Source organism: Condylura cristata, unplaced genomic scaffold (genome assembly GCF_000260355.1).
Source record: "Condylura cristata isolate star-nosed mole 26May11 unplaced genomic scaffold, ConCri1.0 scaffold00026, whole genome shotgun sequence".
NCBI lineage: Eukaryota > Metazoa > Chordata > Mammalia > Eulipotyphla > Talpidae > Condylura > Condylura cristata.
The window spans coordinates 16,636,539-16,663,968 of record NW_004567127.1 but is presented as its reverse complement, the minus strand read 5'-3'; the positions used below and the strand labels follow the sequence as shown (position 1 = coordinate 16,663,968).

The window sequence follows — 27,430 nt, the reverse complement described above, 5'->3', positions numbered from 1 at the left end:
GTGGTCCATGGAAATGTTATGTGTGAGTGTGGATTGGAAAAAATGCTACTAGATTTTTTCGAAGATTTTTTTATACATTTGACTTAACATATGTTCACTAAATTCATACTGTGAAAGGCTACAGAATTCTAGAACCAGATCTTTGTCAATTAATTTGTCCTGATAAACAAAAATATTTTGAAAAGCAAGATGAGTCATCTTTGCTATATCATAATTTGTTATTCTTAAGATGGAGTAGTTAGTTTGGCCTGTTTTGGTAAGTGGTTGAAGTGTTTTATGTTGTGACTGTTATCTGATAGACAACTGTCCTTTCAAGTTTTGTCTTTTATATACTTACTTAGCATAATTTATGAATTCCTGTAAAAAAGTGTCATTCAAAGGCCAGGAGCAAGGACAATGTGCTGTGGGCAATCACTGTGATTTCTATCTGAAGGTACTCAATATTTAAGTAATTTGGGCCTGTTTAATCCCTTTACCATTTTCTTATCTATACTATTATCAATGTCACTTATTCGCATTCTTATTCCTTAGTGAACTTCCTTCCTTAATAAACCTATCAAAACAGGAAATGAGGAAATTTGGTTTGTTCTTACTGGATTTATGCTGACTCTTAACTTCTTCGTTTACCAAAATGTTCTCAAGTCAAATGTTCAGTGATCATTCCAGAATTTCACAGCGGTTAGATTTCTAGCTTTCTACAGTTCTTCTCCCTCACCCCATGTTTTCTTAGTCTAAAGAACCTGGAACAAACACCATTTCTGATATACAATACTACTCCTTTTAAGCTCTGAGGCAGGAAGGGAGGGTGGCTGCATGATCAGAAACAAAGTCTTGAGTAATCGCAATACCCTAATAGTGAGTATTCAGCTTGAATTTACTGAGATGGGAAGACAAAGACAAAGGTTGTTCAGGAAATAAAATCATAGATTGGTGGAGGACAGAGATGCAAGTAAATCAAGAGATGGGCAAAGTTAGTGAGAATCTGGGTATTGAAGTAGGTGAGAAGGAGCTTATTCACAGTAAAGTCAGATGTGGATGTGACCAAGATTGGTTCAACGCACATTTGTGTCCCCATCACTGTATCCTTTATATGGGTGAGCACAGTAGCATGCTCTAGTCAGACACTTGGCATTTAAATTCATCCAGTATTTTTATTACATCTGTATCTTCATAGGCTCCAAATCTTGAGTATATTTTTCCTGTTCTTTTTGGTTCTAAGAATATTCTCTACAAGGGACACTAGACAGTAAAAGGTATTGAACAATTCTTTCTAGTTGTAACTTAATGGTATGCCATCTGTTCTAAGGCGTGGTTGTCTTTTGTCTTTTTGTTAACCTACCACAGACAAAATCCCATTTTTCCTAATAATATTTTCTACAAATTCAATAATGTCAGGTTTTGCTACTTCTAACTCATACTTCAATCTTGATAGCACTCTTTTATGATGATCATGGGTAATGTGATCTATATTTTCTCATATAACTATTGGATTTTGAGTTATCTAAAGGCTTAATCCTTTTCTCAGTCCTTGAGAAAATTAGTGATTATGTAATCACATTTCTATTTGATAGTTTCTCATTTTTCTTGATTTCATCTTTTCAGGTTAGGGTGGGTAACTATGGGATTCTTTTCTTCTGAAATCTCTAAAATTAGATATACTAAAGGTGGGATATTTATATATCTAAGCACGACATCCTTTCTGTGGTCTAGTCAACTAGGATGATGTGAGATGGCTCCTTTTAAGAGAGCCTTTAGCTGCCACTTCCCCAGAATGTATTTTGATAAGAGCCAGCAGTATGCAGCACATCCTCTCATTGCAATTCTCTCTTTTGTGAAATTAAATTTGCAACAGGGCAATTCAAATTTTTAAGAGGTTTTGCCTTTGGTGGAGTGGGATTTCATCTGAAGTCCATAAATGCTTACATGGCTCGTCTATCTTGCCTGTCCATATGAACCATCTGGTTGTGGGGTCTCTGATCTAGTCCCAGGATAACATTTCTGCATTTCTTTCATTTTACCCTCCTGCAGCTGCTGCTCCTTGCTTACCTCCAGGTTTGTGGATTTCCTTTCATGTGTGCCTGTATATTTTTGATATCGACTGTACCTCCCCAGTTCCTTGATTTAGCCCTATATAATCTAAATAAGATACACCTTTCCATTGTCAAAATCACATATTAAAACAGCTCCCAAAGACCTTTAAAGAATTTTTTTTTGCTAACTCCTTTCATGTCTTTTAAAGTTGAGTTTGATAATTTTTCATCTGCCATTTATCAGCCTATAGACAATTGAGAGAGCTAATGTTGCCCCTAGTCCATCATCTCAGAATTGCTTGGAAAGTCCTCCACTATTTTTCTTTTTGTGCCATCCCTTTTATGCTCTATAGTATCTAATATGGCCTTACAGTTTTATCTGAGTACTTTCTTCCTTCCTCTCACAATTCAATTGAAATAATAAACCACTCGATCAGGCTGACTGGTCTCCTGCCAACACTGTCTTGCCAGTCTTATGAGATACAGTCTGTCTCTTACTAGAAGCAGCAGGAAGAAGAGATGAAAACATCACTAGTGTCCCTAAACCATTCATTTTCCTACCCAGAAGTTCAAAGACGCTAGAGATACATTTCTGGCTTCACAAAGAGAATGAGAATTCATTCTCATATATATCAGCAGAAGTGGGAAGCATTCGGGGGACATTGTAAGTCTTGGCAAACACTCAAGACTGTTATATGCAGCCTACGAAAAAAGCGTGTTTCTTACTCAGCCAGGCTAAGTGTGTGTGCTGTCACTTCAGCGTTGCTCAGTGAGGAGACGACACCAACTCCTGTTTGGTTTCTTTTCTGTAGCACAGGCGAACTGCCAGGAGTTTCTTCTGAAGGTCTTCGTTCCTCTCCAGAAGGACCCTTTCACGCTTATTATATCAAGTGTGCTTCTGATTTACCTCACTCTCTCCTTTCGGCCACCTAGCACTGGTCCCCTTCTCCTTAGCATTCTTCTGTTTCTTTCACAGAAGCAGCAGCCCCACAGTATGGCAGTATGCATGATACTTTGTCACTGTCAATGGGAATCAAAATGTGGAACTGATAAAGAGGGAATCAAGTGGGTGCCATCCCGAAGGGTGTCAGGCCAATTCCTGAAGTAGGACTGAGACAATGCTCAAGTTGCCAAGACAGTAGGGACAAGCTGGGATGTGCCTTTGCTAACAATGACTTCAGTTTCCATGAACCTCGTCACAGCATAACACTGGGAACCACTCTAGATGTTCTAACTGAAATTTTCAGCAGGTTAATTGGTACACCTGGTTCTTTTATATCAGGTTGTTAAGACTGATCAACAGGACTGTGTTCTTTGCCTCTCAATACCTCCAGCCTGTGAATTCCCATTGAGCAAAAGAATGATTTTACCACATTGATGCGAAAAAATGGAGTGAGCTTGGGATTGTGATATGGGATTTAAGGTCCTATGGCTGCATTATTATTTCAGGCAGTTATGCACTCTCCATGTTGCAGACCTGCTAATTTGCCTTCCCTTGCTCCCTCACCCTCATCCCAACTGTGAGGAACAGCAGAAAATAGTGCTGAACAGCCCAAGTTCCACAGACTGACTGTGGAACCAAATGTTGGCTTTTTGGGTATCTTTCTAGCAGTGTGATCTTGGTCAGGTTATTTAACCTTTCTGCTTATCATTACTTAATCAGTAAGTTAGGGAAAATATGGGTTCTTGATAGGGTTATTGTGAGGATTAAATGAGTTAATTTATAAGCACATTAGAACAATGCCTGAAACTGCATAAGTACTCAACAAATATTAGCTTTTATTATTAATTCTCTGCTTAATTAACACTAATTTATTAAACACCATGTTAAATATCACCATCTCTGTGAAGCTTTCCACAATTACCTGAGGCAGAACTAATCCCTTTCACTCCTGTTTTCCCAGAGCATTTTGTACATATTTGATTGAACTGTAAATAATTTTAAACATGTGTCTTTCTCCCTTGTTAAGATGATGAGCTCCATAAGGATAGATTTCTTTCTTTTTAAAATTCATGTTGTATTCCTAGCACCATTCCTGAATTGCAGTTGAGTGCATAATGAATATATGTTAGTGCTACATCCCCACTGAGATCAGGAAAATCCTTGAGACTTGGACCAGGCTTTATAGGTCTTTGGACAAAGACTTGGTCTTTAACAGATAACTGGCCACACAGCAAATACTCAATAACTACTTACTGATTGATTGATATTGAAATTGCCTACCTCTTAAGCAACAGACCATTACATCTTATCTGAAGCATTTGAAAGGAAAAAAAGAACAGAAGATGAGATTTATTGAGCATGGCTTGCTTAGAAATAATATTGTCACCTTCATAACCAAGGAAGATGGAATAGATTAGGAACTCGAATGCATGACTGAAAAACTTGTTCAGACAAGAGGGGCTTAGTTAACTTTGTGGGGCACTGAGGCTCTTTCTACAGCAGATGGGGAATCATATACTGTGCTAGCTGAGAGGATAAACAAAGCAGTGTCACGGAGTTTAAACGAACGAACACTGGAATCTATAAGGAGGCCAGCAGAGAGGAGGGGAGAAACAAGCAAAAATAAACAGATGGGTGGACAGAGAAAATATTAAGCACCCAAACAGATTAACCGAAGCCCTCCAAGAAAGAGGGAGGAAGGAAAAGTGGCATGTCAAAAACAAAAGATATACTGCAGGGAGAACACAAAAGTAATAATGAAGCAGCAGAGGGAAGTGCGTGGCTGGTATGTGTGTGACGGTAAAACAATGAAAGCACAAGGAGCTGCACATACCACAGAAACACATTTCTACATGTGCGGAAAGAATGTGGCTTCAAGGGAATGTGGCTGTTAATTTCAGTGAGGACCAAGGGGACACCAGGGTACCTCATTTAGGTGAGGTCTGAGATACGGGGCAACGGGACAGGGTAGTCTTATGAAAATGACAGTAAGTGTAGCTTCTTTTCTTTGGATAGACTAGGTTGTGTATAAAACTTTATTCACATCATTTACTCAAAACAATGGAGTTGAAGTCTTCTGACATTATCTGGTATTTAATCTCCCCCCTGCCAATCTCTCCTGGATTGTTAGAAAGTCCTTCACACTGGTTTCCCTGCTTCTGTCCTCGCTCATTTAGGATCCTGTATCAACACCTCAGCCAGAATAATCCTTTGGAAAAGTAAGCTGGATTATGTCATTCTTCCTTACAAAAAGACTTAGTGGTTTGCTGTCAAGGAGTTTTCCATTTCTGGGTCTTAGCACTTTCTGCTGCTTCTGAATAAATGTTCTCCTTCTGGATATTCATATCCATATCATTCCCTCTCATTTTGTCATGTATCTACTCAAATGCCATTTAATTAGGCAGTCATTTGCCAACCAACTTCTCTAGCCATTTCTAACCCCCTACACCTGCTGTATGTTTTTCACAGGTATAGTATGTGTTTTCTTGTCTACTTGCTTTATTATCTGCTTCTTTTAAAAATGTAAGCTGAGCTTCATTTTTTTTACTATTGAGCCAGGCATTGCTACATCATTGCCAGAGCAAAGAAGTGGGTGTACATTAATCATCGTTGAATAAATAAGGAAATGGGCGCATGGGTGAATGTAATTGTCAAGTCAGCAGTAAGTGCTCTGACCTTGTGGACTACAGCCTCATAGTTAAGACTTGCTCCTTTTTTTTTTTTTTCTATTGGTTTCCTTTACATCGTAATTTTCTCCTGGTTACTCTCCTATTTCTTGACCATTTTTTCTCATTTGCTTTTTGAGAACTTCCTACTCTCTCAGAGGGTGTTAGGTTAAGTGAAAAATCAGAAAATCGTCGCAAAGTTTAGTTCTTGTGTTTGGCACATAGTCAGCAGGCAACCTAGCAGTTCTCCTTTTCTCATATTCTCTGGCACAGAATGGACCATGCTCCCCTGGGGTTCACTAATATAAGTATACTCAAACCTAAATTATTCATCCTGTATCAAAAGACACCAAGAACAAAATTCTGATTATCTTTTCTTTACCTCTGTTCATAGGGTCATCAAAAATATAGTCTTATCCCCTTTATTCTTGACTTCTTAGTATCTTTTATATCTCTATGTATAATGAGAATACCTAGCTTTGAAGAAATTAGAAATTTTTGTCAATTTCATATCTGCTTCTGCTGCTATAACCAGAGCCACTCAACAAATTCAGGACCACATTATGGATAATCCAAGCATTCCTCTTGCCTCTCACTCCGCTATTTCTACCTTGTTGACTGGGCTTCTTAAATGCCACTTCTTCAGAGGGGCCTCCCTTGGTTCCTTTAAACTAAAAGCGATTTCATATGTTCTATATTTTTAAAAACTCATTATCATAATAATTTACATTAGTATGATCTTTTTTAAAAAAATACCTATCTTTTGGCCCTCCCTGGTGGCGCAGTGGGTTAAAGCACTGCACTGAGAATCTAAAGCCGCTTCTGCATAAGTTCGATTCCCACCTGCCCTGGAGGTGACCACATGGGTGGCAGACCTCTCCTGACCTGCCTGCTGCTCCCTTCTGCAGTGTACTTCGTCAATCTGCCTGTTCTGTTCCCCACTCTGTCCCTGGTGAAGTCTCTCACAGCCTCTGGCCTGTACCCCAGTTCTGTATGTACAAATAAATCTTTAAAAAAAAAATACCTATCTTTTTTCTTGATTCTGTATGCTTCATGAGGATACAGATTGTATCTGTTTTATTCTTTGTACTACAAATGCTTGATTCCTATCACATTGCTTTATCTCCTAATAAATATGCAATAAAGATCTGGCAATATATAGGCTTCTTCAAAACTTCCAACTTGCTTGACATCTGAAACTTTAGCTATTTTTACTTTCTTGAATTCATTCTATTGGACAAAATGGAAACATCAGTCACCATAACCTATTACTTCCCTCCACCTTTCAATTTCTAACATAATATTTATGTACGATATATTTAGGGCAGGCACCTTACTAAAAGCACTTCACACAATACTCAATTTATAACATCATGCGACAGACACTTTTATTGTTTCTATCTCACAGACTAGTTAACCGAGAAAGTTCAGGCAGCCACTAAATGGACTTGAGTCCAGGCAACTTTTCTTCCATAAATGTACCTGCTACAATCTTATAATCTTTGCCATATTTTCTATGGAAGAAACCATTTCTAAGGCTTTTTTATGGTCACTTTTTGGGCATGGTTCTTTACTAAAATGACAGTAGCAAGACTAAACTTGGTTTTATTAAGCATGTGTGGCATGCAGCAAGTAGTAGATGGAAAGAGATGTACCTCTTCTCATTTCAGATGACTTAATGTATTGTCTGGACTCCATTCCTCCTCTGCTTGCCAAGAAAATGGCTTCTTTAATTACAAATCCTTCCTGAGAACATTAACTATTCTCTCCTAGTGTATACACACACAGAGACCTCCATTATCCCAACAGAAACTAACCTTTCCTTCTACTCCATTTCCTCTTCTTGTCACTTCTCATCCTTCTTAAATTCAGGAAAGAAACAGATTTGGATTTATTCTGATCTTACTTTCTTAATCTTCCTACATTCTTCAACCCACCAGACTTTGGATTCTGCTTTGCATTGTTCCAGTGAAAACCGCTTAGGCCAAGATAAAGTAAAATAGGAATGTTCTGAAGGTTATGTTAAAGAGTTTACCTTAATGTCAAGGCTAAGGTGGAGGAATTTTTTTTTTTTTAAAGAGGATTTTTTTTTTTTTTTAAAGATTTATTTATTTGTGCATACAGAACTGGGGTACAGGCCAGAGGCTCAGGGGTGGTGAGAGGCTTCACCAGGGACAGAGTGGGGAACAGAACAGGCAGATCACAGAAGTACACTGCTGAGGGGAACAGCGGGCGGGTCAGGAGAGGTCTGCCACACCATGTGGTCACCTCTGGGGCAGGCAGGAATCGAACTCATGCGGAAGCGGCTTTAGATTCTCAGTGCTGTGCTTTAACCCGCTGCGCCACCAGGGAGGGCCCTAAGGTGGAGGAATTTTAAGGGGTGTAATAATCAATTTGCATTTTTAAAAGAGTCTGAGGACTCTTATAAATTACATAAAAATGGCAGAAGAAAGTGGGAGTACAGTTCATGGAATGTTCCAGATTTCTAAGAAAGAATGTTCAAGATTATAAATTAAGGACCCACAGTGGTGAAGAGCAGAAGTGGAGGAAGACATGATCTAATAATGAAGGACATTGGTGACTGATTCATGAATGGAATGAGTAAAAGAATAAAACTCTAGGTTGAATTTCAGGTTCCTGGCTTAGATAAGAGGATGGTAGGGTTTTGCTTATTAGGATACAAGGCTCAGGAGGAGGAGTGTTTTGGAAGGAATAGTAGTTTACTTTTAGCATGATGACCCTTGTGCTCCTTGCTAGGTGTGTCCAGGTGGATGGAGGTGTCCAGAAAACTGTGGGTGACATAGACCCGAAGCACAGAAAAGAGGAAGGGATGGAGAATAGTTATATACCTAGGGCAAGTGTAAATGAAGCATAAAAGAAGACAATGTAAAAGCAGAGAGATGACTACAGACACCAACAACTCTCTATCCTCTTCTTTGCTCCCCAACCTACACAGGCATCTATCATGTAAAGTCACATACTGGTCTCTGAGCTAATCCATCTTCTCAGCAAGGGCCTCCTCCCCTAACTCTTCCATCTGCTTATTATCAAGAAGAAAAAGGGTCTGAATTGAGCATACGCCAAGGTAAAGAATCCACACTGTAGTAAAAGAAGCATTTTTGTGTTCATGTAAATCTTGAAGTTTACCTCAGGTCTTGTTTTAAAGTAAGGAATTTATAATGGGATGATCCTACTCCTTATATGGAATATAAAGAAACAAAAGAAAAAATAAAACTAAACTACTATGAAAATGGGTCTTCTTTTACAAATGTGGACAGAATGTAAATTTGCATAGTCTTCCTCGAAAGCATTTTGGTAAAATGCATCAAAATTCCTATGATTTCAGCTTTAGTTTTTCTTGAACAATAAAGAACAGATCTAACAAAGACTGTTGTATAATAATAGTTATAACAACATGATTTATATAAAATTCTGGAAACAACCTATACATGCAAAAGTAGGTTAATTAAAAAAAACAAATACTATGAAAATATTAAAGTAGTATTACAGTTATTATGAGGGCTTTATACAGAAAAGTTAAGAGAACATCAATAGTCTGTTAATTTTTGATATAGAAAAAAGGTCTAGAACTTTATAAACTTACATTTTAATAATGATTAGGTTTATGTATTTCTTAAAGGCATTCTTTCTACTGATCTCTGTATTACTAACATGAGAACAAAAAAATGAAACCACATTGGGAAGGAGAGAAAAAGTAGTTTCATCTGGGAGATTTCTCGTCTTAAATATTTGTCCCCAATCCAGTGGTTTATCAGTAAACAATGTGAAAAAAACCCATGTGCCACAATTCCCTTTTCAGTATTCTTCTCATTATTCCATGTTGACATCTTTATTTTCCAAGATCACATGTTCTATATATTTTCTAGAATAAAAACTTTCCCAGTCCCTCTTATGAATGAATCTTGTAAGTCTCCAAAGACAATTCTCAGTTCACCTACACCCCCTGCTTTAGTACTGTTTCCTATGTGACATGATCCAATTATTTCATCTTTCTTTGTTCCTCAATTTTCTAATCTGTAAAATGAGTATGAAGATAGTATCTACTCTAAGTATTGATGATTAATTGAGATAAAACATGAATAGCACTTGGAAGAGGATAGGTGTATTAAAGCTACTGGATGCTACATAACTCCATGGGACCTTCTGGGAGGAAAACTTTCTCTCCTACTTTGGGTCATGTTGGAATATGAGAGAAAGTAGATTTATTAGAGGACAGTCATGCTAATTAAAAATACAATCATACTCATTAACTTTCCCTGTGTTTATATAAATATAAAAATATATAATTATATATGATACATATCAATCATATGAATAAGTCTAATTCATCTTTATATATCATGTATATGATACCCACATATATCAGAGGTCATATGAAGCCATTCAAGGGTCTTATGCTATGAAGATGGTATCTAAAATGTTTGGGGCTCATATAAAATTCATATCCAGTTTGGATAATCTCTAAAGTGAGACAATTTAGGAGAGGACTGGAAACCTGTACCATATGTAATAACACTCCTTAACTCTCCTTGATACTTTAAAAATGTTTACTTAATTTATTGGCTTTACTTTTCCTTGGTTTATTGAATTCTGCTGAGTTTGATATTTTATTTGGATTGGTGATCAACCAGCATTAATTCAACTACAGTAGGTTTCTGTTTGCTTGTTTCATTTTTTGCTTCCAGGTTATCAATACTTTCCCTGAAGGAAGACAAAAGTGCTTTCATAATCATACAGCACTTCTTTTATTTCATACATACATACATATTTCTTTGACATTTTTATACACAGGGAAAAGATGGCGATATTACACTTAAATTCAAATTAATCAAGAAAGACACAGAGTTGTCATAATTCCTACCTTATCCCAAATCATATAACATAGGTGGTGGTTGGTTTATAAAGAGCTGTAGGATCTGGCTTCTTTTAACCACCAGTGTTCAGTTCACCCTTTTAATAGCACATGGAAAATTTCAAGACAATACTAGGAAGGTGTTATGGTATGAAATGTTCACTTTATCTGGAATTACGGTATTGAACTGTTGGTAGAATCAGTTATTTTCATATTTGCTATCTGAACTCTAGTCACTTTTAAATTTCAAATCATCAAGTGTAAACTCTACTCTTTTTAGAACAAGACCTCTCTTCTTTTCTTTCACAGGCGAAGGAGGGTTCCAAGCCCCACTGACCAAGCAAGATGGATTTCAGGGAGGTACACTTCAGAGCTCCCGAGAATAAGCTTTTCAACTTATGTTTCAAATAGAAGAGGGTCATGAGAATGAACTTCACGAAATACAGAAGAGTAAGTTTCAGTAACTACAGAACACCTTCAGAGCAATGGTGGTTTCAGAGACAACCTGGGCCTTTTTCATCATGACTACTCTAAGACCAGTGTTTCTTGGGGGAGCTTGGCAGGAGGTAAGCAAGTGTGGCTATAAAAAGACAACCTGAAGGATCTTCATGGTGACCAAACTTTCATATGTTGGGATGTTGGGTGTGGTAGTACATACATAAGCCTACATGTGTGATGAAGCTGCAAAGAACACACACACACATACACACACACAGGTGGAAGCAAAACTGGAGTAAAATCAGTAGATGATATTTATGTTATTATCCTGGAGACATTGTATTATAAGGTGATAACCTTACAGGTTGGCGATGTACTGGGAAAGAGGGTAAAGGGTTTATAAGACCTTTCCATATTGTTTGTTACAACTGTATGTGAATCTACAGCTATCAGAAAATATGTTCAGTGAAACAAAAACCAAGAGAAGTTACACATACAAAATTTCATATTGATAAAGTTTGCTTATGCCCCAGGAAGTAATCTGAGACCCACATAAACAAAAGCTCAGGCATTCCAAAGGCTGAATTAGAGAAGTCTGTCTAAAACATAAGGTACCACATTAATGTTGATGCAGCATACTGATTACCGAGTTGTACTGCACTGCTAATACATCTTTTGGATTAAATTGTGGATTAAAGTAGTTTTTAAATGATTATGACAACACAAAGATTTCACCTTAATATTTCCTGGCACATTTAATAGATTCAAAAATTTCCCTGAAATGCATATTTAACAGTGTTCTAAGAAATAGAAAATATTTTAAAGAGAGTCTGCTTTGTCATCAAAGAGGTTTGGAAACTTTTAGTCTATTTTTAAAATAAACTTAGTGATAAGAGTAAGCAAATCAATATTCAACCTATAATGTATATTTATGGAGTAAAACAGACATTTATATATTCAGCTTAATTTTTACCTTAATGGAAGGAATAGGCTTGTTGGGGATAAAAGGGCTTCTCTTGAGTGGTGGAAAAGCTGCATTTTGTTCTTTCAGTCGAATCTTGTTCTCTGCTATGATTTTCTTGCGCTGTTCAAGGTAAGGTCCAAAACTTGGCAGTTTCTAAAAGGAAAACATACAAACAAGAAATCACATTAGCTCACTGAAGAGAAAATTGTGAAGCTATAGACACATAAATATTACCAACAAACAAATGTGTGTTTTGAGATTATTTCATGAACACTGTAACAAGGGCTTGGATCATTCATCTTCTAGGTATCAAATTCCATTAGTAATTAGTTAGAGAACGTCAGTTAGAGGACATCAGTTCGAAATCAGGAGAGCACAACCTTTTACCAAATATCAGACATACACATGCTAATTAAAATAGTTCTAAATAGAATAAAGTTCACAGTGGTGAGCCGAATCCATTTCCTCAAAACCATAACTATTATTAGTAAGAATGTTTGTTTGATCTGTGTAGACAGAAACCTATTGATGATTTTTTTCCCTGTTCATCAGGTTTTGAGCAAGATATATACACAGCCAGTCTTTGACAAATGTTTTTCTCAATAGCAAAGTACTTTGTCAAAGTTTGAATCTGTATTTGTATTTTATTGTATTCAAATTCTTACTACACCTCTTTAAAGATTGTAACTAATGTTAATTTCAATTTACTAGAACATCTGAAAAAGAAAATGGCAAAAATATTGACTTCTCTGTATAGAAAATGAATTTATTTTGCATGAAGGAGGCAAAAATAGAAATGAAAGCAGCAGAAATATCACAGTGTTTAAACAAACTACATCAGTATTCAAAATCACACCATGGAGCTTTAAATTTCAAGGTTATTCAATTGTACTTCACAAAGTTCGTTTAGAAAGAAACCCGGTGTCATGGAAAATGGTAAGTGGTTTTAAGTTAACACAAAAATGCCCTCATGCTATTCATTATCCTACAATTATTTCCTCTTCACTTTGTCCTTCTCCTCTTCTAGAACCTTTGATCTTCACTTTTATTGTCATATATTGCTGATGATAGACACCACTGAGTTCCAAATGTCCTCGTCTGCCTGAACCTGGAATTGCTAGGTCTCCTTTTTAATACTGCCAAAACACCCTCTGCCTGTAAAGCCATTTATCTAGCTGATGGCAACCTGGAAAACTACAGCACTCCAAGGTCATCCTGATCTCTGACCTAGCAAGTTACTTTGGTTTAAAAATCATTTGTTTCAAAACAATGCCTCCACTTGCCAAGGTGCATGCAGTACCAGGAAAATAAGTATGCTCAACAGAGGTTAATAGGGTAGGTAAACTAATCTAAAACCATGCTCCAACTTAACCAAACTACAAGTGCAAATTACAAATAATAGAGCATATGTCTGTGAAAATATCTAAGATTATTACTTCCATTACCAATTTTCTGTCATTATGTCAAGACAAACAAATGGAAACAATGCTATGAATGCCAAATTAATTTATATGCAATGAAATAGGAACTTTATAATTTATCTCTACACCTTAATATTTTCCTAAATTATAATATTTAGTAGTCGTAGTAATAGGAACCAATATGATGGAGTGAGAGAATATACTACATCTGTTTCATCACAGAGTGATGCTGTCTTGTTAACAGCAAAACATAACTAAGTATAAAACAAACCCCCAATACTTATCTCACATGTAAGCCTCCTTAGTGAGAAAAGATAATTCTTGTTTGAAATAGCCTCTTGTGAAATAACTACTTCCTATAGCAGATGAGGTGTTAGGGATTAGGTTTGGAGCCAGAGAAATATCCCTGGGATCTTGATTACACCTCCTAAGGTGGTGAATGTATGTTGCATGATATGAAACTTGTCAAAATAGTACTGTCTCTATTCTTTTCTTATACATCAAAGGTATACAAATCCTAATCTCAAACTCTTGAAAATTTGTAAGAATGTGTAAGTTGAAACATCTAACCTCTGGCTTTAGCAGGCCCTTCACAGTAACAGGCTCCATGAACACAGGACTCTTACCTTGGTTCACTGGGTCTCACGATTAACCACCACCTCATTCTGCATAACAGCTCCAGAGAGTTCTTTGAAAGAACTTTGGGGAATCACTTTGGGGAAATTATGAATCTATCTTCTTTTAAACCAAAACCATAGGAAGTTCCACCCCACTCTTAATTATTTTTTATTTAAAGGGAAAGAAATAAAGCAACTCCATGAAGAACAATGAATGAGGATAGGGTTAATCCTGATAAACCCATCAAACGTTGAAAATACTGTAAACTGAAAATGCATTTAATTCACTTAACTTACTGAATATCATAGTTTAGCCTGGCTCATCTTAAATGTGCTCAGAACACTTACATTATCCTATAGTTGGGCAAAATCACTCAACACAAAGTCTCTTTTACAATAACATGTTGACTCTCTCATGCAATTTATTGCATACTGTGCTGCAAGGGAAAGCATAGAGAGCTTGGGCTGTCTGCCTCTAGATCATGTGAATCTTCATAAGTCAGACTATCTGTAGACAAATTTAAGTCATGTGATTTCAAATGGTTCCACAAATAATGGTTTTGATAATTATAGTAGTAGTGTTACTAGTAGTAAAAAAATCCCCTTGATGAAATCGAATATAACTTGAGTAAAAATCTACCAGCCTGATATTTCCATAATATGTTGTAATGTTGACCACATATGCCTATAAAAACGATAGACTTTCCATGGTTAACATTTTATAATTAGGCCAAAGAAGAGGTTCACAACTTAACAAAGAATTCTGCAGACTTTTCTGTTAGGATTAGAAGAATCTATACAAAAATGGCAAACTATTCTATTATTCTTCAAAGGAAAGTGCATACACACACACTCAGGGGTGTTCCCTCAATTCTGTACTACTCGCCTCCGAGTCAGACAGGGTCCATCTGTGTCAGCCCCTCACTGCTACAAGGTGAGGGGCTGAGTTGTAGTAGCAGCGTCCTAAATCTTCAAGGTAGCTATGGGCATTCTGCCTTCTGCACTCGTGTAAGAAAGTTGTGTTTTTTTTAAAATGACTATGTGTATGTTAGATGCCTCTAGGATATTTGAGGGCTGAACATTTAAAAAGTTCACTTTTCTGAAAATCTGAAAGAACAACTCTCCCCTATTCCAGTGGATCACTTTTACAAACATTACATTTAAGAATGTGTTTGTGTTCTCATTGTGCCATAAAAAGGAACCAAAGAAAAACAAAACTAGGAAAAGAGTGAAGAGGAATGAATAGTGGGCCACTGTATGTATGTGCAATCAGTGATGATTAATAAAGCATTTAGTTGAAATCTCTGCCTGAACATATAGTTAATTGATTTCCTATTGCAAAAGGAGAAGCAGCAGGGGTCTTTCCTCTTCATTCATTATTTTCTTCCAGAAGAAGTGGTAGCCTGCGGTTACTCAAAGCAAGAGGTTCTGAGTGTCGTGCTATATTTCTTAAACAAAGGGAAAAGTTCTTTAGGACTATCAAAAGCTGCTTTACAACTGATGAACTGAACAAAGCTCAGAAATGGTGTGATTTTTGTTTCAATAGTTTCTCCAGGGACTCATCATTGATGAATTTGTTCTCACTAGAAAAGTTAAATCCTACTCATTTAAAGATAACAGTATCTCACACTAAAACTGTCTCTATCCAGATATGAAAAGCATTACATTGCCGATAGAAAAGTGACAACATAATGAATCAACAATGATACCTTAAGCCAGCAAAGCTTTAAGGTAAAGAAGTCTATTTGGATTATAATTTATTCATGGATCAATCTAAGGGTAATTGAGCATATTATGAAGTAGAAAAGGGTTCTTGTTTCTAATAGAAGCAAGCACTGGTATCTTCCAGTTTAAATTACATAATTTTTATGAGAATGGCAGCAAGTTGGCTAATAGCTCTGTCTACAGTGCTGTAATAGATTAACTCTATTCTCCTAATCATACTCTTTAATCTGATTGGTAAAACAACAGCAAGAAAAGTAATTGCTTTGATTTCTAAATTGCAGTAAATTAAAAAAAAAAGGATTTTAGGTTTACATGAATATTATATATACAGTACACACACATACAGTGAGTGCAATATAGTTACCCATGATACACATATCATGACATATGTGCTCAGGTGTGTACATAATGATCAGATTAGGAATAACTTAGATGTAAAGGATATACATTTCACGTCTATCTAAGAAACTAGGAAACAATTTATTTTATGCATATATTACTTATCTTTTGGCATTTACTCAACAAATACAATATCAAGTGTCTGCTCTGGGGAGGGAAGTCATCTGTGCTACATTAAAAGCTAAACAGGGTACTCCCTAGTGGTGCAACCGGTTAGGATGCAGCACTGCAAGCTAGCTGCAGCTGCTTCAGTGTGAGTTCAATATCCAGCCCTGGGGGTGATCCACATGGCACAGCATACCTCTCCTGTCTCACCTACTACTTCCCTCAATCTGCCTATTCTGCTCCCCACTGTCTCTGGTGAGTCCTCTCATTACACCTATACCTCTAGCCTGCACCCCAGTTCTGTATGCATAAATAAATCTTTTTTAAAAAGGCTAGTCCTCACATGCTGTGTTTACACCCATAAATACCTCTTGTTATTCAGTAAGGATGAGTGTAAGATTGAATTAAATATTTAAGTTATCTAAAGGCAAAATATACTAAACTTCATGGAATACTGCTTGATCTCAATGGAATGACCAACTGGGAATCAAAGGAGCAAAAAAGGGAAGAAATAAATCTTAAAAAGTTGGTCTTTAATAAAACTCGGGAAGGCAACTGAATTCTTATTGGATATCTTTTTTTAAAAAGATTTATTTATTTACGCATACCAGGGCTGGGATGCATGTCAGAGTTGTGGGAAGTGACAGGATTCAGCAGAGACAGAATGGGGAGCAGAACAGGCAGATTGATGAAGTACACTGCTGAGGAGAGCAGCGGGCAGGTCAGGAGAGGTCTGCTGTGCCATGTTGGTCAGCTCTCTGGTGGAGGATCGAACTCACACGGAAGCAGCTTCAGCTAGCTTCACAGTGCTGTGCTTTAACCTGTTTCGCCACCAGGGAGGGCCCTCTTCTTGGATATCTACTACAAAACATGTGGAAACACAATGGCCAGTTTCATGGGTTGGTTCTCTAGGTGTTTTTTTTTTTCTTTTTTCTTTTTAAACAAACCCTCATTGCAATCACTCAGCATTTAGTGTGATGCAAGGCAGAATGGTAGCTAGAAATCAGAAGTCTCTGTTTTTTTGGTCTGAGTTCAGTTATCTCTTTTCCCTGTGTACATCTGATTCTTTTTTTTTTTTAATTCCATGATTTAGAAGTTCAGATTTTCACCATAAGTAAATGGCATGTTACTTAGTCACTGAAGTAAAAGTAAGCAAAATCCCATGCTATTATCAAATCTGGATAATGAAGAACAATAAGACACAGAGATAAGGGCCATCCAATATTATATTATTGTACTATACGCAATGATGCAAACTGGGACTGTTGAGGTAGATGTGAAAAATATATGGAGTAATAAAATATACCTATTATTTTAGCCTGATGAATGAAACCGCCAACTTTTGATCAAAAACCTGACGTCTCTATCAGTCAAAAACAATGGTGGTTCATGTTCAAAGTGAAAGTAGAAAGGAAACATTTGCATAATGGTGAGGGCACTGATTTAGAAATAAAATTTGCATCAAAATCAGTTATTCACTCATTAGCTGTGCGGCTAAGAACTAGCTACTTAAACATTCTGTTATTACTTTTCCTTATCAATGAAATGAGGATGACAGTATCTCTCTCACAATGTTGATATAGCTTTAAATGGACTAATGTTTATAAGTGTATGCCTACCAGTTTATTCCCATAAGCTGTAACGTGTGTGTCATGCATAACCGATAGTAGTTCTGGGCTTACTCATGTGTCTCCCGTTAGGAAACCCCTTCTTGTCTTTTTCACTTGGTGCTTGTCCATTTGGTATTTTAGACTCAGCTAGGTGTTCATGACATCAAAGTAATCTATTTTACTGATTTCCCTTCAGTATTAGGGTTCCCCATATTTTTCTAGAGTTCTCTGGGCATGTTTTGATTCTTGCACTAACTGCAATGTCTTATCACTATTAGTACCACCATCTTCCACACTTGTGGTCTTAGAAAGGTTTTGACTCAGTCCATAGTAACTCCTCAATATGCTTTTAAAAACTTTATGAATGAATGCCTACCTTGAATGCATTAAAATATTTGAGATTTTAGATAACCCCCAGTTATTTTTAGAAAGAAATTATGCAAATAGGTTCTTCTTAGTGGTGAAATTATGTGAAGTAAAATGTCATACAAATGATATAATAAATTGAAATCATTTATAAAGTGCCAGATACTTATAGTTACGGTCACAATCTATGACCTTAAGGAATCTATAGTTGCTAACAGGTGTAGTACCTTGGGACAAAGCGTATGGCAGAGGCAATACAGGAGGTTAGAGAGGCTATGACAATGTGTACCTAACCAGGACTCTTTTAGAAGAAGTGATATCTGAGCTAGTTATGAAGGATAAGGTGAAGGTAGTTGGCAAGTAATAAAGATGGAGGTGTGAGGGTCAGTAAAGAGGAAGAAAATCTACCCACCACGCGGAAGAATACAAGAGAAAGTATGGTGACACTTTGGAAAAGGTGCTGGGAACTAGCAGATTGCTAATCTTTTGTGTTTAACAAAATACAAGAGGGGGAGGCACTTCCTCCATGAAAGGGAATCTGAGCACATTTTGTTGTGAAGGGGTGAAGTCTGAATTTATGGTAAGAAGAGTATCAATCAAGAGAAGGGCATGTAACACAAATACAATGACAACAAAGGCTGGCGAGGTGAGTCTTGGTTTTTGCCAAAGTGTTTTGTAGATGACGCTGTCACCAAAAAGCTAGGAGCTAGTTCTTTCTAAAAGAGCTTACAGCCCTGTGGGGAAAATGGGCTCATATCCATTCATTGGAACTGAGGTGAGGAAGTTGTTATTTTATGCTGAAATACTATTTACATCATGTATATCAGGCTTCTCTAAAGAAAGAAACATCCTATTATAAAGCAGTAACTTTTAAATCATTATCTTTAACTTAGGGTTTGGGAGATCAAACTTAGGGTTTGACATGATTTAGGAAATACATGCTAAGAGACTGTCAAACATGAGAAATGAGTAATTTTGAAGCTGAGGGAGAACAGATAGAAGAGAGGAAAGAAGTAGAAAGAGCAGAAAGAGGTGGAAGAGAAAGGGCTAGACCCTGATGGTTGGAAGAATTTAATAAGGAGGAACTGATATTCAACTGTAGGCTGTCTGCATTGCTGTAATCTAAAGGATGACCCCCCAACACTTTAATAAAGTTCCCCACATACTTACATGCCTTGGAGAGAAATTTGGAGATAATAGGTGGATTAGCTTGAGTTTATTGTTGGCTGGCATATATATCAAAGAGCAGACATCAAGAAGAAGATTTCAGGCACATGCAGAATTCAGTGGGAACAAGAATTTATATCCAGAAATGACCCAGATAACATTATTTCTAGGGATTTTTTCTAAAAGCAATATCCAGAAGGACAGGAGGAGGTAATTTCAACTCACATTTGGATTACATCAGTGAGTATAAGGAAGAATGGGAATAATAGAGGAAGAGATGCACAGTTTGATGTAACCCAGATCCAAAAGCAATTAATTTCAAACTAAGAGATTAAGAAAGACTTTGTAGTGAAGGAGGAATTTAAACTGTGATGAAAGATTATAAAAAGGGATAAACAGTGTGTGGTGCTGGAAAGGGAAGAGGAGATAAAGGAATGCTTGAATAAGGAGTTATTATAGGGCACCCTGTGATAAAATGGGTTGCCTGACTGTGGGTCCTCAACTGTGTGCTTAAAAGGGACTTATAATAAAGTTCAACTGCAGGTACACACAAAAAGGTTAATAATGGGTTTATTTACAAGGGAAAGATAAGTGAATAACTCCGGGGAAAAGAGAAAAAGATACACTGGTTAATGTGTCCTACCAGTTTCACTGACCTGGAACCCAAATAGCATGCTGAAAGCTGATCAAGAGCCAAGTGACCAGGTGTCAGCCATGAGCCAAGAGAGAGAGAGAGCCTCAGCCCAACATGTCAGGCTCTATCTCCAAAACCCCAAAATGGCTGCTTAACTCTGCCCTCTGGTCCTAGCAGTCCTCCCTTTGGTATTGCTGGAATTTGTAGTTTTGGTATCTGGAGTGTGTGTGGAGTCCACAAAACCTGTACCTGTAGAGTTCATTCAGGACATTCGTTCCCCCTTACAGCTGTATCAAACATGACTGCTTAACTCCACTCTCGGGTCCTAGCAACCATCCCTTTGGTGATACAGGGATATGTAGTTCCAGTGTCTGGATTTGAGGGTGGAGTCCACAAAACCTGTATCTCTGGAGTTCTTTCAGAACATCCTTTCCCCCTAACAGAATGAGAATTTAAGAAAATGTAACTCATTCTTAAGGCTAAAATATACTAAATACTCAGGGGATAGAACAGATGAAACTGGGAAGCCTCTGGAAGGCTCTTAAGTCCCAGCAGGGTAGTTTGGATTTTTATTACTTAGGGTATAGGGGAGCAATAGATATTTGAAAATACCAATAGGGGATCAGATGCCTGTGGGAGAAAAAAGAAGGGTGGATTGTGGAAGGACATTTGTGATTGAAAGAAGAAAATGATCCAGAATACTTAGAGATGGGAATCCCTTAGTAGCAAAATAAATGAGATGAACTGGAAGGTCTATTTCTTAAAAGATTCTAGAAAATAGAGAATCAATGCACCCAACACCAACAGCCCAATACTAGTATTTGAACTCACACTGCCCACCCACTGACTTCGTCCCTACTTTGACAATGACTTCTTTCTGAAACCAAAACCAACCCAGCTTTCATTTTTTTGGACACAAAACCTCTCACCAACTCTACCCCTTTGCTGCTCATTTTTATGCAGAGGGTCCTTCCTCTTTCCTGCTCAGCCAGAATCTCAGATACTTCAAAAAAATCCCATAGGACCTTGTCGGAGGCTATGAACTGCAAAGGGACAGGCAAAATGAACATGGTGTGAACCTAGAAGAGGTTGAATGATTAATAGTTTTCTTTCCTTGTAGTCTGGAGCCTCCCTGTTTGTGTTTTGTTGTGATGGTGCATGGCGTGAGGGAGGCATGGGGAAAATCGACTTTCTCAACAATAAAAGGAAAACAATGCACTGTCATCATATTCATCAAAATCAGCACATATGGTGATATTATTATAGACCAGGCTCTTGGCAAAGCACGCAGATACATTGTCTGTTCTTCATTTCCAGTCCTTGCCTCCACTTGAAGGAGGTTCAGAAGGGCTAAATTACTTGTGCTAATTCTTACCATTAGTAATGTCAGAGCCATGACTCAAATTCCAGGCAGTCAGATCCGAGCTCCTGTGCTGCACTATTACACATTATTTCCTTGCAGCCCTTCCAGAGCTTTAAGTATCTAAAGGTGTTTGGTAGCTCTAAAAAGAGAAACTCTATACACACTCCCTTCCTTGAAACTGAAGCTTCCTGATTCTTTATTTCACAAACTGTGAAGGGAAAATGTTTCACACAGTAGACACCATTAAAAAAAGATGCTGAACACATACCATGCAAAATATCTGTATTAGTTCAGTCCTGTTTATGACTGGCCTCGAGTTTAATGAGCTCAAGTTAATACAGGTGAAAGGCCAGAGTGTTACATGCAGCAGTTAATGAAATACCATAGAGCTGCTGAGAAAATGATTAGCAGCCAAATGTGAATTTAATATACTTCATTCTCAAGAAGCAGTGCCCCAAGGGAGGCATCCTTCGGGGGAGGAAATGTGGCCCACTGGAAGCGAGCTCGCTGGAGAGTTCCCAGATGGGGCTCTGATCTCAGCCTGACTTTCCATTCATTCTGTCCTACAGAAGCACAGTGACACCCTCTGCATCCCGGTTTTCTCATCTGCAAACCGAGGAGGTCAGACCTGACAATTTGTAAGTTTTCTTGCACTGATTTGTTTTATTTTCAAATTCACAGGTAAGCATCGTCAGGTTTCTGCCAGGTGCTTCAGATCCTCTATGAAGAAATGCTGGATTGGAGTCATAACTGTAAGTCTTCCCCTACCTCTTTCACCAGCACATTCTGAGTCTATTTAAGTTGTAAAATATGGGGCATTTATCAAATTCCCAAGGTTGGATGAGTTCACAAACTATTTTAGACTCTACTGGTGGACAGCACAGCCACAGACCACAGATGTCATAGCTATTTTACCTCATTATTAAATAATGAAATCTGTATAGATAATGAATAGAAGTAAAAACAATTTTAAAAATGAAAGCTATTTTAATTTGTGTGAGTTGGGAAATTCATACAGATCACAACTAACACTACATTGTAATTATCTTTGCAACATTTGCTGTCTAGTTACAAACGCACCTGAGACACATTCTATAAAAACTCAACCACCTACATATTAGAAGCGGATATAAGTGATACCAGGAATGAAATTGCCAAGATAAGTAAGGATAAAATATAGATACACATGTGGTTGCATTTGGTATATGCTGAAAGTTTAGGTTGTTGGAGGAAAATGGAGAATTCTACCAAAGCCGCACTATATACAGAATGATCACTGCCTGAGAAGTGGAGATTAAAACACTTAGTCTCTAAGACAAGTCACTTGGCCTCTATAACTCAGTTCTCATGTGTGTAAAACAGAAATAACAGTGATTACCCTGCGTTCTTGTTCTTCACACCATTGCTTGAAATAGGAAGGCGCTAATAGAGGATTAAAAATACAGCTTTCTATTTTGAAAACTATACAGCAATTGCAGTCCAAGGTGGCGTTCTACTGAGCATCAGTGTGATTCATTTATGATGGAAAGATGAAATGAGTATTCTGAAGTATAAAAATGTCCCAAAATATTAGCTACATATAAAGACCTCCCGAGCTACTGTCCTTCCACTACCTTAAGAGGACTTGTATGAAATAATTTGCTTTTGAGATCTACCTTCACGAATCTACTGTTTCATGGTTAAATGTTGCCCAGAATGTCACAGGCAAAAACCAGTGAGGGAAAATGGAATAAAAATTACTCTATACAGTGGGATGGAAACGAGGGAAAAGAGAAAAATGGGAAGATGAAGAAAATGGGACTGTTCTAAAAATGAAGAAAGCATAGAGGATTCAGGCTGTATTTGGAGAAAGAGTAGATTTATTTTTTCCCTATTCAATATGATATCTAGCATTTCCTACACAAAACACCTGGATGACTACTATATGCCTTTTTACCCGACAGTGGAGTACAGGGTGTGGAGTATTACATTTTGAGCCGATCAAAATTCCCTATTTGGAGTCATAGTTCAGGATATATTGGAAAAAATAATTATCATTTTGAAAGTCAATTTTTAGTTTCTATGCTAAGCAGAAGATTTATATTGGTGAGAAAATAAAAGTGCAGGTTTTTAGTTGAAAGGAAATTATTTTCTAAGATAATTAATTACCATGCTAGTAGGAAGAATTTAACATGGGAAAGGAATCTTTATGTGTGTGGCAAAGTGATCCATAAAAAATAGCTTCTGCATGCAGATGTGGAACACCAGTAAACCTTGGAAAAAACAAGCTGTCTCTGATCCTGGGTCACTCCTGCAAGGAATGAAGGTCCCATGGATTTGAATTTTCCTCCCTGTCTCTTCTTAATAATTTTCTAAACTCTATTATCATTAGTTATGCATTTTCTATCTCTCTGAACAAATCATAAATTTTTTGAGGATGGGGCACTTGTTGACTAAGTTTTATCATTCCTGCATTTCTTTCCCACACAGTAGTTTTAATTTCTTATTAAACAAATGAATAAGGGATTATATCAACAAGAAGCTATACAAGACAAGAAATTTCAGCTAGTCTTATATGGTCACAGCTTAGTAGTAACAACTGCTCCAGTCTGACTGAACACTTTTTACATAAAAGATTCAGTAAGGTTCTCTCTTTGCAAAGTGCTTTCCAAGAGTGGGATTCAGTGAATGCTTAACAACCCAACAGACATTTGGAATGGCCTGTAATATTACATATGTAATCCCTGATGATAAATGATTGTTTGAATTGTAATAACATTCCACAACTTAGTAGAATATGCAATAACAGAATAGTATACTTCCAACAAAAAACCTTAGAGTCAATGGGTTAGAGTCAAAAAAGTCATTTGTATTTTCTAGATTCTTTGCTTGAAATTTTCTACCAAAGAAATGACTATTTTACTTTTCTACTTTATAACAAATCAAACAACATTTGTAGACCATAGTTATTATAAAAAACCATGGATTTATTGAAAACTTATTTTAAACTCTTCTATACCTAGGCAACTAATTTCACTTATTGAAATATTCAGTATCAGGGAAAGAATAATTCACTTCATTGTGCAGACTTTGCAAAGACTCTATGTCACATTGTCTGTATGTCACCAAAGACTACCCTTCCACACTTTGCCACCATAGTGTACAATATAAAGATAAACCTGGCAATGGTTAATGGCATAAAATGAGGACAACAGTCAAAGAAACCAATCACTAGGCCTGGAGCAGAATAATCTGTATAGTAAGTCCTCAAAGTCTTCAATATATTCTTGGAAACTATGATTTTAAGTGTAATGAATATAAAGAAACCTAATTTATCATAGGTTCATTGATACAAACAAGAGCTAAAGTTTCCAGTGCATTTTCTTGGTATAAAAATATCATTAAACTATAAATAAAGACACAAAACACTTGTAATAATGGTAGCAGTAGTCGTAGTAGTAATAGTAAATAATTTGTATTCATTAATTTATTTTCTCAAGTTTGATTCATATTCGAGGTGAGGGTGGCCAGAGTTTATCCTGGCACTTCAGGGTATGCAGCAGGAATCAAGCTTGGGTAGATGCCCTTCCTTAGCAAGGTACACTAAACAGAAACTCATACTCAGACTGGGTGAATTTAGACACACCAGTGAACACAACGTGCATGTTTTGAGATGTGGAAGCACCTGAAGAAAACCCATGAAGACAGTGGGGAATGTTCAAATTCCAAATAGACAGTGACTCTAGCCTGGAATTGTTTTTCCATCAACCTAATAGTGTAAGACCTGCTGAGCTTCATCAGGTATCATCCAGCTGCTGAACGACTGCAAGAGACATGGACACCAAACTCTAAAGCTACATAAGATATAGGGGATGGTTTGCTCTTACATGTTTAGAAACTGTTTTTGCCTCTCATCTCGTCTAACTTCCACAGTAACATGATTATTATAATGCGATGGAACCCATAACAGCAAGCAGCGGTGCAAACACAGACTTAATTCTCCTAACTCCAAGGTTAGTACTTGTGTACAGTGATGGACTGTATCCTTCCTGAGCTTCCTGGCTGCTATTTTACCTAAAAATGTGGTAAGACTTTTGATATTTTAGGAGAAAATGCCAACGAAAAGATTTAATAAAATGTATTCTTGTGACCGGCTCATGTATATACCAAGCACTAGGGACAGAGGGAAAATCATATGGGATCATTCCCCATCTTCAGGGAGCTTTGTAGCAATTTGATAATGGAATTCAATATATACAATCCTATAAATATATTTATACAATTTCTGTAACTTTCAATGATATACATATATCACTGATTATTTGAGGCCTGTTTTCATCATACACCATTCTCTAGTCTTTTCTTGTACTCACCAGGGACAATCTTGGCCCATCTTTCACTCAATTATCCAGTTATGACATATTTAAACTTGAAAACTGAATATGGCTGGAGAATGACTTCTCCCTGCCCATCAGATCTATGGTCCCTCTTCAGCTTCCTTTCACTACAAAATTACATTCTTATCATACTTCCTTCTCTCCCCTAAAATCTTAAGTATCATGCCTCATTTTCAGTTGATGACTTCACCTTACATCATTGGTTAAAAACACTGAAGCTAAACACTAAACCTATCTCAGTTGTTTTACCTCCTTCATCATTTTTTCTGTCATAATGGAGTATTTTAAAGGACCCACTGATGATTTTTGCTCACATAGATCTGATCATCTGAAGGAGTTTGCTTCTGTAAACTTTATCTCTGACCATCTTATAATTAACTCTCTTTTTTTATTATTCCCATTATTGCATAAATATGCTATAATTTCTTTTGCCCCCAAACAAATGTACAACATAAACAAGAAAGTTCCTTTAATTCTACAGTCACTTTCAGGTATCATTTATCTACTTACTTTAGCATATTTTAAGCACTTTTAATAGCATTTATTCTCCCATCTTCACTTCCTCTTTATTCCTTAGTATTTTCTTTCCAGGATTTTACTTTGGTAGTAGGGCCAACAACCACCTTTATTTTGCAGGTCCTATGATCGTATTTGTGTGTTCGCCTTTCTCTCTGAGTCACCCAACCTAGTTCATTTCCTTCCTTCTTACAATTCTTTCTCTATGTTACATTACTGCTGAATCATCTTAGCTGGGTCAATCCTCTGAGAAACCTGCAAGCTTGAATCTCCAAGGTTCAGTTTTGGATATTCTACCCTCCCTCACTCCTCCTACTCATGTGTCACTATTCCCTTTCCCAAGTGATTAATCTTGGCTCGTGACCTTAAATATCAAACAATGGTTTCCAAATTTATTGTTAGTTTTGTTCTTTATACTGTGGTCCAGATGCTAATTCCGCCATTTACTTACATTTAATTAAATGTTCATAAGCAATCCCAAACTGAACATGCCGTAAGTATGTCCCTTGTTATTTCACTCTCAGTATGTCCTTTTGCAGTCTTTCCCATTCCAGTGAATGGAATAATTGCTGATTTATTTGATTTGTCAAAATTCAAGCATTATATTTGTTTTTCCAAACCTCCTCTTCTAGATCCATCCTTTAGCAAAACTTCTAGATTCCACAACCAACAAACATCCCTAATCTGTCCATTTCTCACCACCTCCATTGCTAGGGCTCAACTGTCTTACCTGCAATACTGCAGTTGCCTCTCAAGTGGCTGTTGACTTTCTGTAAAAGTATTTTCCACAGAGTGGCTTGAGCAGTAAGTAGCCTTAAACAGGAATAAGGATATCCCCCTCCTGTTTAAAATTCTCCGATGATATCTCACTGCATTTAAATTACTTTTTAAAAACTTTCCATAATGGCAGGCTCATCTAGCCTCTGTTTACCTCTTCAATTTTTTTGCTTTTGGTGGCCACTTTCCTCTTAATTCATTAACTAACTGTTCAGTCTGCTTGTTATTCTGTCTTTTTAGGTTTTATAGCCCAAGGAACTTTTTAGTTAGAATAGTCCTCCTAAGCACACTCCACATATCTTAGTTTCAATAACCACATTCTTTATTTTATATTTCTATCCTGGCTAGAAGGGCTAGAACATCAGAATAGAATGTGCGTCAATTTTATTCATTAATGCTTCCCCCCCAACCTCAAAAAATGCATGCCAACTATGTATTCT

The 27,430-nt window shown here is 37.0% G+C and overlaps 1 protein-coding gene across 1 annotated transcript in view; it reads right to left on the bottom strand.

Annotated features, from left to right (window-relative positions):
• The window catches only part of DPYD (dihydropyrimidine dehydrogenase), a 728,688-nt gene that overhangs the window by 7,959 nt on the left and 693,299 nt on the right, over window positions 1–27,430 (bottom strand). The window contains exon 21 of the mRNA XM_004689753.2: window positions 11,924–12,067. Coding sequence (XP_004689810.2) covers window positions 11,924–12,067 — 144 coding nt within the window. The remainder of the gene's footprint in view (window positions 1–11,923; window positions 12,068–27,430) is intronic.